Consider the following 15,468-nt stretch of genomic DNA (forward strand, 5'->3'; position numbering starts at 1 on the left):
GTAGTTGAATTACTACTTTGTATAAAATTTTATATCGTAACTTTTCTTTTTTAAATCACTTCATTATTTCTCCATGTTATAAGCTCTTTGTAAAAAACATTTAAATGGTTGAATAATACTCCGTTAGGTGACTAAATTCTTTTTTACTTACTCACCCCCCATTGTATATTTGTTTCTACTTTTGCATTATTATGAATGGCTCCTAAAAATGAAACTTCTATATTTCTGGTTATTTCTTTAGATTCCCACTGGTTGAATTACTAGGTTAAAAAGTATGAGCATATAAAGGGGGCCAAAAGAGTGGAAGGTATATAGCTTTCTAATCACCCTTTTATGAACCACTTTTTTAAAAAGTCATATATTTAATGGATTTCAAGCAATTAGTAAAAAGCTTTATATTTTAATTATTTTTGCAACTTTTTAACTTGAGGAACTTATTTTTAATCTCTTTCAAGTTCAGCCTTTGTTAAGGTGTTCACGTGGGGCCTGACAGTAATAGGAAAATACAAATATACCTGTACTATACCTCAGTGAACCCTAAAGTTCTTTATATGAAAAATTTTTAGAGTACTTTAGGATACCTGCACTTGATGAGCAATACAATACGTATTATGTGTGTGTACATATGTACGTATATATTTATATACAATTATTATATGTGCCCAAAGTTTCTTCCTTTTTTCAACTTTCACCCATGTAATTAATCAGTATTATGCTATTGAAACTCTTCTACAGTAACTGAAAATGTTTATTAAACAGTTATTTTACCTAAGTGCAATTTTTTTCAAAGGAAATATGTTGTTTTACAAGGATCAGTATTGTAAGGAATACATTTCCCAGTTGCTACTTACCTTAAATTTATCTTTTTCTTCTCATTATAGTATTGTTTTGGATTGGTTTGCTTGTGAGAAACTTTTCACCACAAAGTGAAGATAAATTTCTTCATTTACTTGCTTATATTTCACTTGTGAATGGAGACCTAGGACAATTTTTACTCTCTCAAATGCTGGAAAGATTAAGAACTCCTAAATTAGATGTCATAGGTCAAGCTTATCTCTGTAAGATAAGTGTGGCAGTAATATTGGGTTAGAATTATTCAAATAAAAGCAATTTAAAGTAACATAATAGTATAATAATATTGGTAATACCTATCATTTATAGAACAAAAATTACGTATCACGTGTTGGGTTAGCTGAATATTATCGCTCATGATAATGACAACCATGCAGGTTGGTTATTTCCTCTTGAAAAGCTGAGGATTCGAATAGAGCAAAGAAACCTTTTCTAAAAATGTTATGATTAAAAATAACATTTCTATTGGGGAGGATATAGCCCCAAGTGGTAGAGCACATGCTTAGCATGCATGAGGTCCTGGGTTCAATAACCCCAGTACCTCCTCTAAAAATAAACAGACCTAATTACCCCCCCCCCACCAAAATAAAATAATTAAATAATACAATAATAAGTAAATAAAATATTTTTTTTTAAAAAAGAACATTTCTTTTAAAAGAGATAGTGCCAGCCTTGGCCATTAGTTTTGTTTTATCGTTTAATTAAACGTTTGCTGCATATGTACTTCAGAAAAGTTAGAAAAATCACTAAAATTTACATATATTTTAAATTAAAATAAAACCACTTTAATTGTTTTTATCAACATTTTCTATTATTTTATGTGGAAACTAAAGTTCATCTTTGCTTAAGAAAACATTTATGATAATGTTTGAAACTATTTAAGCTTCCTTCAAGCACATTAAGTACTTTTGAAATTTGTTTGTAGGTAAATAGTGAATATGCTAGTTATAAATCTATTTAGTACAGTAAAATCCTTGTGAAGTCTAAACAGTGTTTTGAATAAACCATATTAGTGTCTTTGAGTGGACTTTCGGGATTTCATACTGGCTTCCACTTCATTAGTGTGGATTAGTGAAATTCACAGAATTTGTTAATGAAAAAAAGAAAACCTGATTGAGTTGTTAAAAATGGATATTAATTTCAAGCAGCTTTTTCAAAAACAAGAATTCACTGGACACTCATGATGTAAATATATAGTACTTGGTCTCACAGGCTGTGACCAAGTGAGTTAAGCACAACAGAGTGTGGATATTAAGGGTATAAAACAATTGATTACTAGAAAGGATAGAAAAGTAAACTCTCATAAGAAAGAAAACCTGTGAACTCTCCTGGATTCAGAGGAGGTCATATCTTATTTTGATGAAGAGATCAAGGAAGACTTTATGGAGTTACTAGACTTAAAAAATAAATAAAACCACCTACAAAGACAGTAGTAGGATATACAACTTCAATGTTTATTATTTTTAAGAACTTGGAGTCCAAGAAGCTTGTGGAAAAAATAAAAACTTAGTGTTTGAGTAGTAACGGAAAAGCTGGAGGTCTTGTATTGTTACTTGATTAATGCATTTGCTTCTAAAGTTCAGTTTTAGGTAGTTTCATTTTATACTAAACAAATGAAGGTATTTTTAAGACTTAAGAGTCTGTGCACTTAAACTGGGGGCTTCCGTTGTTCTGTTTTCTAATGTTTATACTAATGATTTTCTTCTGCAGAAACCTGAGAATACCACAAGCCAACCACCTTCTAACCAGCAAGTTGTAGAGGTGGCGATTCCTCATGTAGGGAAATTTATGATTGAGTCAAAGGAGGGGGGTTATGATGACGAGGTACCTTTATTATAGCCCTTTGCACAATTTCCACTTGTTTTTGGCTATTTAATGCAAGTACTTTGGGCATGCCTGCACCCTCACACTTATGTCTATTGCTGCATAACGTACAGCTTTGCCACCCACAGTCTGAAATTACCTTACCAGTTGCTAACAGTACTTTGAATTTCAAATGAAAATTTAAGTACAAAGCTTATAGATTTGTCAGAAGAATAATTTTATGTTGCTAGAGTTAATTCTTTTGTGCAGACATAGGATTAGTTTATTCCCGGGTTGATAGATTACAAGATTTGTTTTAATTAAATAGCACAAGTCTTGAGCACTTAAAAGTTTTTATTTTCCTTTCCTGTTTTACTTGAATTACTTGATTCTAATTCTTGGTCAACCATTTCTACCAGAAGAACCTACAGCCTGATTGTGAATAGCTAATTAGGGCTTTTTGCTTCTGCAACTTCTGAGTGACTGAATTGAATGATTCATCAGCATTGCTGAATGCCTACCAGTGTTTGCACACTGAATACCTCCATCTTATCTCTTCTTACCACTCCACTGTTAATTCTCGTCTACTTGATTTTCTGTCCGTATGGGGGCATTTTTACTTCTCATGAAAGGTTTCTTTGGAACCCAGATGGAAATAGCTAGTCCCATTATATTTTTACCCCCTTTTCACTTTTTTCTTAACACTCTTAGATCTTTGACATATTTGAGGGAGGGCCAGTAAACATGTTAATAAATAGTAACAACAGAGAAGATAGACTTTGGATTCTATCATTTGTTAGTTTTTGCTGGCATGGATGAGAATTGAATGCATATTAAATTGTTTTTTTCCAAGTAACATTTTTTCAGACTTAACCTCAAGGTTATAATTAGGTTATTGTATGAGTTATTCACCAAAATCAGATGTCATAAAGATATTACTATTACTGTGCCGCTATAAGAAAGCATGGGCCATAAAGAGAATAAGAAACAGGTTTCTGATTTAGGAACTGGTCAGAAGGATTTTCTGAAGCAGAAAATGTTAGGTATATTGCAACTGTCAGTGTGTAATCCAAAATAAATACTGTGGATAGTAGATTCAGTAAATCCGAGGTAATGGATGCAATCTCTTGATTGCTCTAATGTGATAGCTTCATAGTGTCTTGAGTTATTTCATTTTGCAGATATTTTAAAATGTAAGCATCTAAGCATACAGTCGTCCCTTGGTATCCACAGGGGGTTGGTTCTAGTACCCCCCAACCTGCTCCTCCCTGCAGATATCAAAATCCTTCGTGTTCAAGTCCCTTATGTAAAATGTCATATTACATAATAAACTTACGCAAACAAAGAAATATTGAACTATTTAGTACTTAATAGCAGTACATTTTTCTGTTTATCTGTTACCAGGTTGACACTTCAAAATTATGGAAACAGGCATCTTTTTAATAGAAATGTTTTAATAAAAAATGCTCATTGATCAAGCATATTGATGCTTGTTTTAGGATGACCCTTCTTGAATTTAAAAAAGTAGAATTGTAATTAATCATTTAACACTATCTTTTGTGCAAGTGCTTATGCTATTGGCAGAGTTGTGTTTTGTGTTTTTTTTAAAATTCCTTGGAGTGGTAGTTTAACAGTGCATGTGCCTTGTAACTTTTAAAATAAGTCATATGGATGCAGGGCTGCTGCTTAGATGTTTAGACCATATGGTTGTGCAGGCAGGAGTGCCTGGCCCACGGGTAGAAGTGGAGTTGAAATTGAGCTAATACTGAGCTCCCCAAGCCTTAAAGAAGAGGCACCTTCAATAAAAAGATTGTTGCTTTCTCTAAATGTTTCTCTGAGAGAGCAGCATATTTTCTAATTTGTTTGTCAAGAAAGGGGTGCCTTGTTAAAATTCTTTAATTCAGAGAGGATGCCTTTTTGCAGTTTGCACAAAGGCACCATGTAAGCTAGCTGTGGCCCTGTATGGATGATTTTGAGAGATGTGTGCATATTGGATCACATTTGCTACAAAAAAATTGCAGTGTTTGATTTATAAACAGTGAAAAACAAAGGACTTTTAACTTGCATGTAAAGGAGTTACTTTGTTTTTTTTTTTAATATTGTTTTTTATGATAACCATTCAAAAGTTCGTTCTTTAAATCCCTTGTGGCAGATGATGATGACACCGAACATGCAAGGTATTATCATGGCGATAGGTAAATCCAGGAATGTATATGACAGGTGTGGCCCTGAAGCAGGGTTCTTTAAGGTACAATTAACATTTTCATTTTAATTTGTTCTTGAAATGTTTTATTTCCTTGAATTAAATTTGGTTTCCTGTATATTTTCTCTTTTCCTATCTTAGCCATGGCCACCTAATATTCTAGGAGTTTCTTTTATGCATGAATCTAAGACTGATTTTCTTTTTTTTAATTCAGATAATTCAATAAAAATGAAGCATTTTACCTGAGTTATCCTACTACTACACCTCTGATTTAACAAATTTGAATTATGTTTTTATTTGAAGTGAATAAAGGGTATTGATGAGCAAAAATAGAAACTGAGTAACTGCTTCTGGTAATAGTTTATTTTCTCCTCGTTGGTAATACTGTTAGTCAACATTACAATATTTTTTCTGTAAGTTTTTTTTCTAATCATTAAATACCAGATTACTTTCTTCATTTGGTTGTTTCTAAAATGATTTGTTAGGTTTCTTGCTTGTTTGATTTTCCTATGATTAAATTTAACATCCTAGTCATTTCAAGACATGAGACCATCAGACTAATGCGTTAGTCTAGATCTTTTTTCCCTGTGACACCAGATCTCAACAATGTTTTGATGACACTATTTGTTTTTACATATTTGAAAGATGAAAACACTATGTATGTTTTGTCATTTTCTTTATTAACCAAAAAATATTCATTGTTTTTATCCCTCCCTTTAGTGTTTGTTTAAAAAAAAAAAAAAGCCTTATTGAAGGGTAAGCTGCATGTTCCCTTTCTTGACATTAAAAATCTAAAATTTTCCCTAAATTTCTGTGCTCTACCGTAATTCAATTCAATCTTTAAGAAGCTGCTTATTTTTAGTGTTTCTTTTAATGTATAACACAAAACAAAGGACTTGTGAAAAGCAACCTCATGTCAATAAACGCTTTTGAACTGGTTAGAATTAGAGTGACCAGCCATCCTGATGTGCTCGGAACTGAAGGATTTCCTGGGATAAAGGACGTTAAGTGCTAAATTTTAGAAGTTCTGGCAAACTGCCCCCAAGATAAGTTGTTTACCCTAGTAAGATCCTATGAGAGAGGTAGAAGAAGGTAATACAAAAAACAGCTTTTATGTTTAAAAATTTATCTTTATTCCCAGGTAATCTGCATTTCCTTTAAAAAAACACTGAATGTATGTTTTCTAAAGTTTTCATTTATTTCTTGTGGAACAGTTATCTCTCATACCACTGTAATTTTTTGTCAAATTTGGTATCTTTATGTTGAACTAGAAACGTTAGTTTTATTACATTAATACCAGCATATATTTTAAAGAGCCAGCTAACTATATATATACTACAAACAACAGTAGTCACATCATATCCCCTGCCCTCCACCCCTCCTGCCATTTGTGGGAACAGCCTTCAATTATTTAATCAAATCCTTTTGGCATTAATTCCATATGTTTAAGTAGAACGCTTGTGTTTTAGTGATTCTTAGTTTATACATTTCCTGTTAAATTCTCTACCGTGGAATGTAAACAGTGAGCCGTCTTTCTTCTCCTGCCCCATATACATGCACTGACACACAGTTTTTAATCCCTCCATCTGCACACATGTGTGTCCATATGCGCATTTTTTTTAAAAAAAAAAACTTGTCATTTGATTAAATCAGAATTCTCAGCTTATATTGCTATTTCTATGTATGCTACTCAGGATTGAACTAAGTCATAAACATTACTACTTTTTTTCCTCAACTTTCATTTTCCTTGGAATTACCTGGGTTGTTTTGGTTTTTTGTTTTTTAGGGGTGTTTTTTTTTTGTTTGTTTGTTTGTGTAGTTTTTTGCTCCGTTCTTTGTCAGTTTTATCTTCTTGTGGAAGTCTTTAAGGAGCTTTTTGACCTGCTCCAGTCTATATTGGTTTTCCTTTATTCCTGGTTTACAACTAATGTCTTGAGATCTTTCACTGTCACCTTGGGAATGCCCTTTTCATCATGTGCTTTATGTATTTTCTATATCTCATTTATTTTTCTTTTTGATTTACCGTCTGATTTTGATGCAACTGAAAATCTCTGAAGTTTATATTTGTGTACATTTTCATTCAGCTGTAATTGAGGAATATATATGTGTGTAATCTTACGTGAATATTATCAGTTTATAATTAATATGTATTTTTAACATAGGTAAATGACTGGCATTTGGAAAGTTCTAGTAATATATGATTTCAGGAAATTTGTCATGTAAATAACAAAAGTAATATACAGAATGCGACCATTCAGTAATACAGAGGTGTCTTAAATAAAACTAATAATGACAGTCTCTGCTGGTGCCCTCTTGTAACCACGTCTAACATTCATATAACCTGTCGGGTTTTTACAGACATGCATATAGAGAATATAATTTTTTTTAACTTTTACTGTTCATACTATTTTGTAACTTACATCGCTCAGAAATATATTGTGGGCGTTCTTAAAGACACTATATCCACCACGTTATCTATACTACTTGCACTTAGTATTCTGTGGTATAGATGTACTCTCATTTATTATATGTTACCTTCTATGTGGAGAGTTATCCTATATTTTTTCCTTGTCTGCCATTTCTATTTAAATTAGTTTATGATACCTTTTTCTATAGAGAAGTTTTAAAAATACTGTACTTTCAAATCTTTCTCTCTTTTTCTGGATTCTGGAGTTTCATTGCTTTATAAAAAGTTTCCTTCAACCTAAAGTATTACAAATTTTCTGCAATATTTTCTTAAAACACTTTTCTTAATAAATGTTTATTTTATAAACTCAGATGTACCCTATTTACATTTAACTCACCAGCAATTTGTTTGGGCTTTCTGTAGCCTATATTAATTTTTAAAAAATGTTGCTTTTTTAATTTGGGGGCTGTCTTCCTCAGGTTTGATGTTTCGCTTATTTGAACTTCCCTGTTCTTCTTTTTCTGTGGTGTAGCCTGCATAGGAATTGACTACCATAAGAGTAAGTTAGAACTCACTCGTAAAACCCTATGAGCCTAGCCCCTTTGTTGGTTGTAGATCTTTTGACAGACTTTTGGTTCCTTCTACAGCAGTTTGACCTGTTTGATTGTTCTCTTGGTTTTTGTTTGTTTGTTTGGCAGTTGATTCTAATCATTATCAACATTCACTATTAAATTACAAAATACATACATAGCACAGAGTCTAAGATGATTATTGTTTCTGCCTTCCTTTGTTCCCTAAATCAGATATAGTATATTTTAAAATTTTCATTCATTTTAATGCTTAATTTATTATAAATTGAGGGAAAGATTTTTTAAAATATTTCTTTTATCCTGTCATATTCTCCAAAAAAATCTTTGTTGGGTTTATTTTATATTAGCTTTTTGACTATAAGAAGTTTTTCACTTCTGTGCCTATTTAAGTACTTCCAAGTATGGATCTCCATGTGCATTATGATCAGACCAGTTTTTAAAATGTTATACGTGTTTGCCAGTAGTAAAACAATGTGATGAAAATGTTAACTTTATTACTGATAAGAAGGTAAGTTGGGAAATGAAACTTAGCATCTAGCTGGGTGAGTGGATTTGCTAAGGTTTAGCTTCTGAAGTAGGAAGTGTTACTAACCCAGTCAGTTGCAGTTACTGTTTTAATCACAGGGCTCCCACCTGGGAGTCTGCCTTGTAAACACAGAATATTAGAGAGTTAATAGGCAGGCAGATCTGGAAAAATAAACGAGGAAAGACACTTACCTGCGTCCTCCTCCTAAGCTGGCTTTATTTGTTAGGACTGGTTTTCACTGTTAACAGAAAATCCCAGAATTATAGTGGCTTAAAGAGAGAAATTTCTGTCATGTAAAAACAAAATCTAGAGAAAGGCAATGCAAGGCTACTATAATGAGCAAAAATAAAATCCAAAAGGAAAAAAAAAATAATATTCTCAGAGTAGTAGTTTCTTGTATGTGTATGTACAGGAGTGGGTGTGGGAGGGTCATATCGTACTTATAATCATGGGATTAGTGTAACTTTTTTCGTTTACTTTGGAAGACATTAAAATGTCTTTTTTGTACATTTTTTGACTTTACCTATTAAAGTGCCCTTAGGATTTTAATGAAGTATTAATACTTCTGTATTATGAAACTTTTTTCCCTTACTGGTTGTTTCATTGCTTCATTAACAGTTGTTCCCAGTTGAGATAACTTTATTAGTCTTTCTTTTACTTTTAAAATGCCTATTATTACTCCCCTGTTTATTCAGTAGATATAAAAATATCTTTATTAAAATATAAAACATGCTGAAAAGTACACAGTTTGTGGGTTTACAGCTCAGTGAATTATCGCAGAGTACACATATCCATGTAACTACCAACCAGGCCAAGAAATAGAACATTACAGTATTCCAGAAATTACCTTTGTTACTCCTTCGTATCATTACACTCTCTTCCTGTTCCAAAGTAGATGTTGTCTGGACTTCTAACAACATAAGTTTTCTCGTTGAACTTTACATATTTGGAATCTTTTACTATAGATCCTTTTTTTGTCTAGCTACTTTTACTGAAGAACATGTTTGGGGCTTCATATATATTATTGGATAAAGTTGTAATTTGTTCATTCTCATTGTGGTATTCCATTGCATGACTACACTATTATTCTTTTTCTTTCTGTTGATGAGCATATTCAAAAGGTATTTATTACCTGCTTATATCAAGGTACTGTCCTAAATCCAATGAATGTAGCTGGGGAAAAGATGGACTGAGTTCCTGACTTAATGAAGCTAATTTTCTAGGGGGAAGCAAACACTTATTAGATTTATAATCAGTATGATAAAGGGGACAGTTTGACATGATAGGAGAACATATAATGGAAAAACAAGTCTAGAGGGCTTCTTAGAGAAAGTGATATTTAAACAAATAAAATATACATATACCAAAACATGAAATGTAAACATTTCTCTCTTTTTAATTCTCATTCCACATTTAGCTTCCATTTATTCTTTCTTATATGTTCCCCTAGATAGACAGATGAGGCTGACATTCAGTACTCATTTGTACATTTATAATTTAAATAAAAATAGAAGTATGTGCTTTATACTTTTAGTTCTTTTTCATGTACTCTGGTGGATTATTCATGTCATGATTTGTACACTTATTTTTCATAGCTGTGTTTTGTTTTGAGAATATCAAAATTTATTTAAACATTCTTTTAGAGAAGAGCATCCCAATTTTTTCCATGTTATGACAAAACTGGGAAATAATGTATGTACAGCAGGGACAGATCTAGGAGTGTCTGGCCACCATAAAGGCTGATGGGTTTAACATCTCAGAATGTTTACAACTTATTCATGATCTAGATTAAGAAATTGTGTCTGAAGTGAGCTGTTAAAAGCAAAGGCTCTATGGTCAGATGCCTAGATTTAAATCCTAGCTTTATCACTTAATAATGGTATGACCTTAGGCAATTTCTGAAATTATCAGGTCCAATTTTTTTTTTATTTAAATGAGAAGTTATCTTGAGAATTAAATGAGATAACCTATGTAGAATCTTTGGATAATGTCACATAAAGAACCCTCAAAATTTTAACTTACCAGGTTTATCGTTACCATTACCATTTTTGTTTCTGGGTATTTGGATTATTTCCAGTATTTTTGTGAACATTCTTGTACATATATTATTGAAGACTCAAGTGAACATAGTAAAGTAGAATTGCCAAGTCAAAATGCTTGTAAATTTTAATTCACTTATTTAATTTAAGTAAGTAAATATATATTTGATTTATAAAATAAATTAATTAAAATTTAATACTGTTAAATTGGCTTCAGATAGTTACTATGTACTTTCATTGATGGTTATCTGACAAAATGACATAAAAAGGGTAATCCCATTATTTTATGTATCTTTGATCTTTAGTGAGGCTGAGTATCTCTATAAATTTTTTGTCAGTTGGTATTTCTTTAACTCTATCCATCTTTGCACATTTTTTATATTGGGTTTTTTTATTAGGTTGAACATTTGATCTGCTAAGAAATTTGATTCATCTATAATTTGCAGATTGTATTTTGTGGTTTGTCATTTATCTTCAAATTTGCTTTTGGTATCTTAACTATACAGAATTTTTTTAATCTTATAAAATACAACAGTTTTTTAATAGATTGGAGGTTATGTGATCACATCGAAAATTATGCAATTTTTTAATTCTAGTAGTTTCATGATTTTAATTTTTAATTCCTAGATAATAGGATTTCAGTTTTCTCCAAATAGAGAAATATCCAAATAGTCCAAACATAGCATTTTGACTGATGGATTCTCTGCATCCTGACTTAAAATACTGTCTTTATCGGATATTAAATCCTATTTATAAGTGAGTCTCTTTGGGTCTCTCTATTCTACTGATTATTTTTCTATTTAAACACTACACCTATTTACATTATAGTACATTTGTAATATACTTTGACTTTTTTAGGAAAAACACTTTATTTTTCTTCTTTTGTAAATGGAAAATTTGGCAAATCTCATTTTTTCTTTTTTGATAATTTTTAGAACCAGTTACCACCTGCCTCTCCAAATCCTTTCAGAATTTGATTGTACTTCCATTATATTATATATTAAGTTATGGTGAGGTGGCTAATTAAATTTTCAGTATTTTGAGTCCTCCCAGAAAGAAACATGATATACCTCTTCACTTTTTTGGTCCTCTGTTAATGTCCTTTAATAAGGCTGTAGTTTTACTTCATAATGCTCCCAACATCATGTGTAATTTAATCTTAGATGTATAAAAATTATTTGTTTCTCTGAATTGAGTCATTTATCCTCTTTTAATATTAAATTAATGGGAGAACTAATTTTATTTATTTACATTGTATCCATTTACCTTATTGAATCCTTTATTTTTTCTAACAATTTTTTAGTTGATTATTTCAGTAAACTGCCTCCCAATAGTTATCTCATTATTGGGATAATTTCCATTATATTTATTTCTTATTTTATTTCTGGTTTTATTATGTTGACCAGACTTTTCAGAATACAGTTAAATATTAAAATAATGGTAATAAACTCTTATGTTTAGGTCCTGAGTTTAATGGGAATCTTTCTAGTGTTTTATTACTAATAGAACTTTTAGTATTGTTTTTTTTTATAGATCCTCCCTTATAAAAATTTAAAAACACTTTTTTTTAATTTACAGGTCAGAGTTTAACTTAAGCTGATCGGTGTTGGAATTTTGATTTTTTTTTTTTTTAAATGCATCTGTTTGAGACACTGAACAGGTTTCTTCTTAATCTTTAATCCTTGGGAAGTAAAGTTCTTATATTCATCTTTCTTGTTTTTTTTAATCATTGTAAACACTATCTGTTCCTGTATATTCTTTTTGTACACAAGATAGTTTATCAAAAATGGACTTGGGTCTTAGCATCTATGTTCATAAACAAAATTGATCTATAGTTTCTTGTTTTAATATTGGTCAATTTTTGATATTCAGATTATACTAGTCTTGTAAATTATTAAGGAGACTTTTTGCCTTTTTTAGACTCTGGAGCAGTTCAGATAGCATAGAAATCATCTGATCTTTGAAGATTTGACATAACAGCACGGCTGTATAACAATATGGGCCTGAATCCTTTGTTGGGTGTAGATCTTAGGCAGTCTTTTCAGTTAACTCTAGTTTTGCAGGTCTTTTCAGTTTTTCTGCCTCTTAAAGTAATTCTGGTAACTTGTATTTTCCTAGATGATTTTTTAATAAAGATCTTATAGTTTATTGGCATAAAGTTACATGTATTATTCTTTTCTAAATTTTAAAACTTTTCTGCTGTATTTTTGATATCACCTTTCTTATTTCTTATGTTATTGGCTCCAATTTTTTGGTCTTTTATTCTGCTTTTTGGAAAGAAAAAGCCTTTGGTGTTCTTTAATCCAGTTGACACACTATTTTATTTCTTCTCCTTTATTTTGGTTTATTTTCTTTTTCTAGCTTCTTGAAATAAATTTTATTCTATATTGTTCAAGTTATAATTTTCTTTTTACTACCAATCTGACTGTGTCCTGTGGGTTTTGAAATCTCATATTCCCAATATTAATATAATTTTGATTCCTCTGGTCCAAGAATTTTTAAATTCCTAAGTGTTTCATTCCTATTTGTATTATTACACTGTGGTCAAAGAATATACCCTGTATGATTCTGATCCTCTAGAATTTGAAGTAGATTTTCTTCATCTCTTGATACACTGTCAGCTTTTAAAATATAGTCCATAAACGTTTAAGAACTATATTCTCTGTCTCTCTGTCTCTCTGTCTCCTCTCTCTCAACTCACCTAACCTTATTTTAGAGGTAAGATCATTAAGATTTGGAGAACTTTCTGACATATTTTATGTCACAATTAGTAAATGATATGTCTAGCTTTCTGGATTTTACTCTAGCTGATTTTCCCTTAGATCTTCTGCCTCCGGAGTATACTGTACATATGTATATTTGATATTTTCTAATGTATGCATTTACTTACATTAGAATAGTCTAAGAGGTTATAAATTTGGAGTATGTTTTATAATTTAGAAAAGTAGAAAAAGTCTGGGTAGAAATCATTTGAAAGAGTTCAGCAGAGAAAGACTTCAACTGGTCCCACTGAATGGGTCCTGTGTGGCTTAATGGGCATAGAGAAACAAAGGCACGTGTGCATTTGTGGGAGATGAACCTGACCTCAGTGGAAGAGTTACAAGAAATAAGAGCAAATAGGTAACTTTGGGCCTGATTAGTAGGACTATGTTAAAGGTCTGGTGAAAAGGAAATAAATTAAATATGAAGCAGCTCCATCACCTAATGGCCAGTATCACATTTCATTTTGCAAATATGTGTGGTTCCATTGCAGTATCTGTAACAGTTAAAATAGTTACCTTCATAGGCAGCCAAAAAATACGGAACAAAAATAATTCTAGAACACGAGTCTGAGAATGTAGTACGGGGCAAATATAGCAGCTCTGCAGGGTTAACTTTACTCCTAACAGTAGATTATGTAGAGTTCTCCTAAATATACCAGTGTGGAACATCTGTTGGAAATTTGAAGGAATAGATATTATTGCAGTATTTTTTAAGTCAGAAAATTTCTTGAGAAGGAAGTTCATAAACAAAAGGAAAAATGTGGTATCTTGTGTTTGAAAAATTACTCCTAGAAATTCAGAAGTGCCTTTATACCTCTGCTGGTTTAATAAAACACTTATAGATTGTGACTTTGGCATTTACTTACTAAAATTAGGAGAATCTTAAATAGGGCAAAATCAAGAGATAAACATAGTCTTAGAGTAAAAGAAGATCTATATTCCAGCTCTCTAATAGAGATCTGTTGCTATTTATAAAAACAAATCATGGCCTCTATTTTGAAAGCAGATGGGAGAAAGAATAGCCATTGGTGTTGTAAGTCTTTATGTCTAAGTCTTCAGTATTACTTAAGAGACAAATTTGTTTTTAATTTGCTCATACTAATTTTGGCCAGAAGCGTGACATCTGAAATGTTTAAATATTTAAAAACCTAATAGTTGATGACAGTCATCGTCTAAGGGTCATAATAAGGAAGAACAGTTCTTGATTGTTTTTATTTTACATTTATTCTCAAATTCAGTATAGTTTGGTTATTAGATGAACATGTGCCTTTTATCAAATTGAGAAAATAGGAAGATTATAAAGAGTTTATAAATGAAGCATGCAGAGAAGTAGTCGTGATCATCTTACATGTCAAAATATCGTTAAATTTTCATGGCTATTTTAAACCACAACAGTAAGACTTAAGAATGTGTATATTCAAAGAAAATTGGAGTAATTTATTTTATCTGTAGAGTAATTATCTTATTCTATTTATAATACTAAGCAAAATAGGACTTATTTGCCTCCTGTTTAATGAAATATAAGTATAACTAAAATATTTCACTTAATGTTTTTCGGTTACATTTTCTTCTATTAAAATACAGTCACATAGGTGGTAGGATCTGGAGGGCCAAGAGTTGCTTAAGAAAGACATGCAATTAAAGAAGAAGAAAAAAACCTTTCCAATAGAATGGACTTTTTGTAATATATTTTGTATGTAGCCCCAAATCTTCTGTAGTTAATGAAGCTAGAATTTAGATGTGTCTAATATAAATGAATATTTTTTAAATGTTACCTTTAATAATATGGGCTTCTTACACAGCAGTGTATGATGTATAAGTCTGCACATATTTCTCTATGAGCAAATATTTTTTAAGTCATTTGCTCATGTATGGAAACATGCATTAGTATTTATTATAATCCATTATAATATTACTTTGAACTCTAAGGTGTTTTCTATTTATAAATAAAAAGTAAGTTCAAATATCAAGGTAGTAATAGTGATAATATTCATTAATAACTACACTGATAAAATTCAACTGTTTTTGAAAAAATAAAAATTTTATTTTATGGTAACTACAAAGCTTGCTTTTTCACCCCTTATTTGTGAACTGCACAGCTTAAAGTTAATTGTGGTGATATTATTATGCATTCAAGAGCCAGCCATTTTCTTCTAGACATGAGTATTCTAGGGAACTGTATTTCAGCCCTAGAATTAGGGATATTAGAGATATACTAGATAGGAGATAAGTTGTACTTCAGTCTTATAATGCTTCTGAATAGACTTTGACCAGGCTCTGTTAAGT

At 31.1% G+C, this 15,468-nt stretch overlaps 1 protein-coding gene across 2 annotated transcripts in view; it reads left to right on the forward strand.

Moving 5' to 3' along the window:
- USP25 (ubiquitin specific peptidase 25) overlaps positions 1-15,468 on the forward strand; it is a 127,596-nt gene that overhangs the window by 91,684 nt on the left and 20,444 nt on the right. Inside the window, exons 19-20 of one of the 2 annotated variants that reach the window (XM_031457920.2) lie at positions 2,563-2,676; positions 4,808-4,903. The exons of the other annotated variant lie outside the window; for it this stretch is intronic. Coding sequence (XP_031313780.2) covers positions 2,563-2,676; positions 4,808-4,903 — 210 coding nt within the window. The remainder of the gene's footprint in view (positions 1-2,562; positions 2,677-4,807; positions 4,904-15,468) is intronic. 2 annotated transcript variants of the gene reach the window in all.

The sequence above is a fragment of the Camelus dromedarius genome, chromosome 2 (genome assembly GCF_036321535.1).
Source record: "Camelus dromedarius isolate mCamDro1 chromosome 2, mCamDro1.pat, whole genome shotgun sequence".
NCBI lineage: Eukaryota > Metazoa > Chordata > Mammalia > Artiodactyla > Camelidae > Camelus > Camelus dromedarius.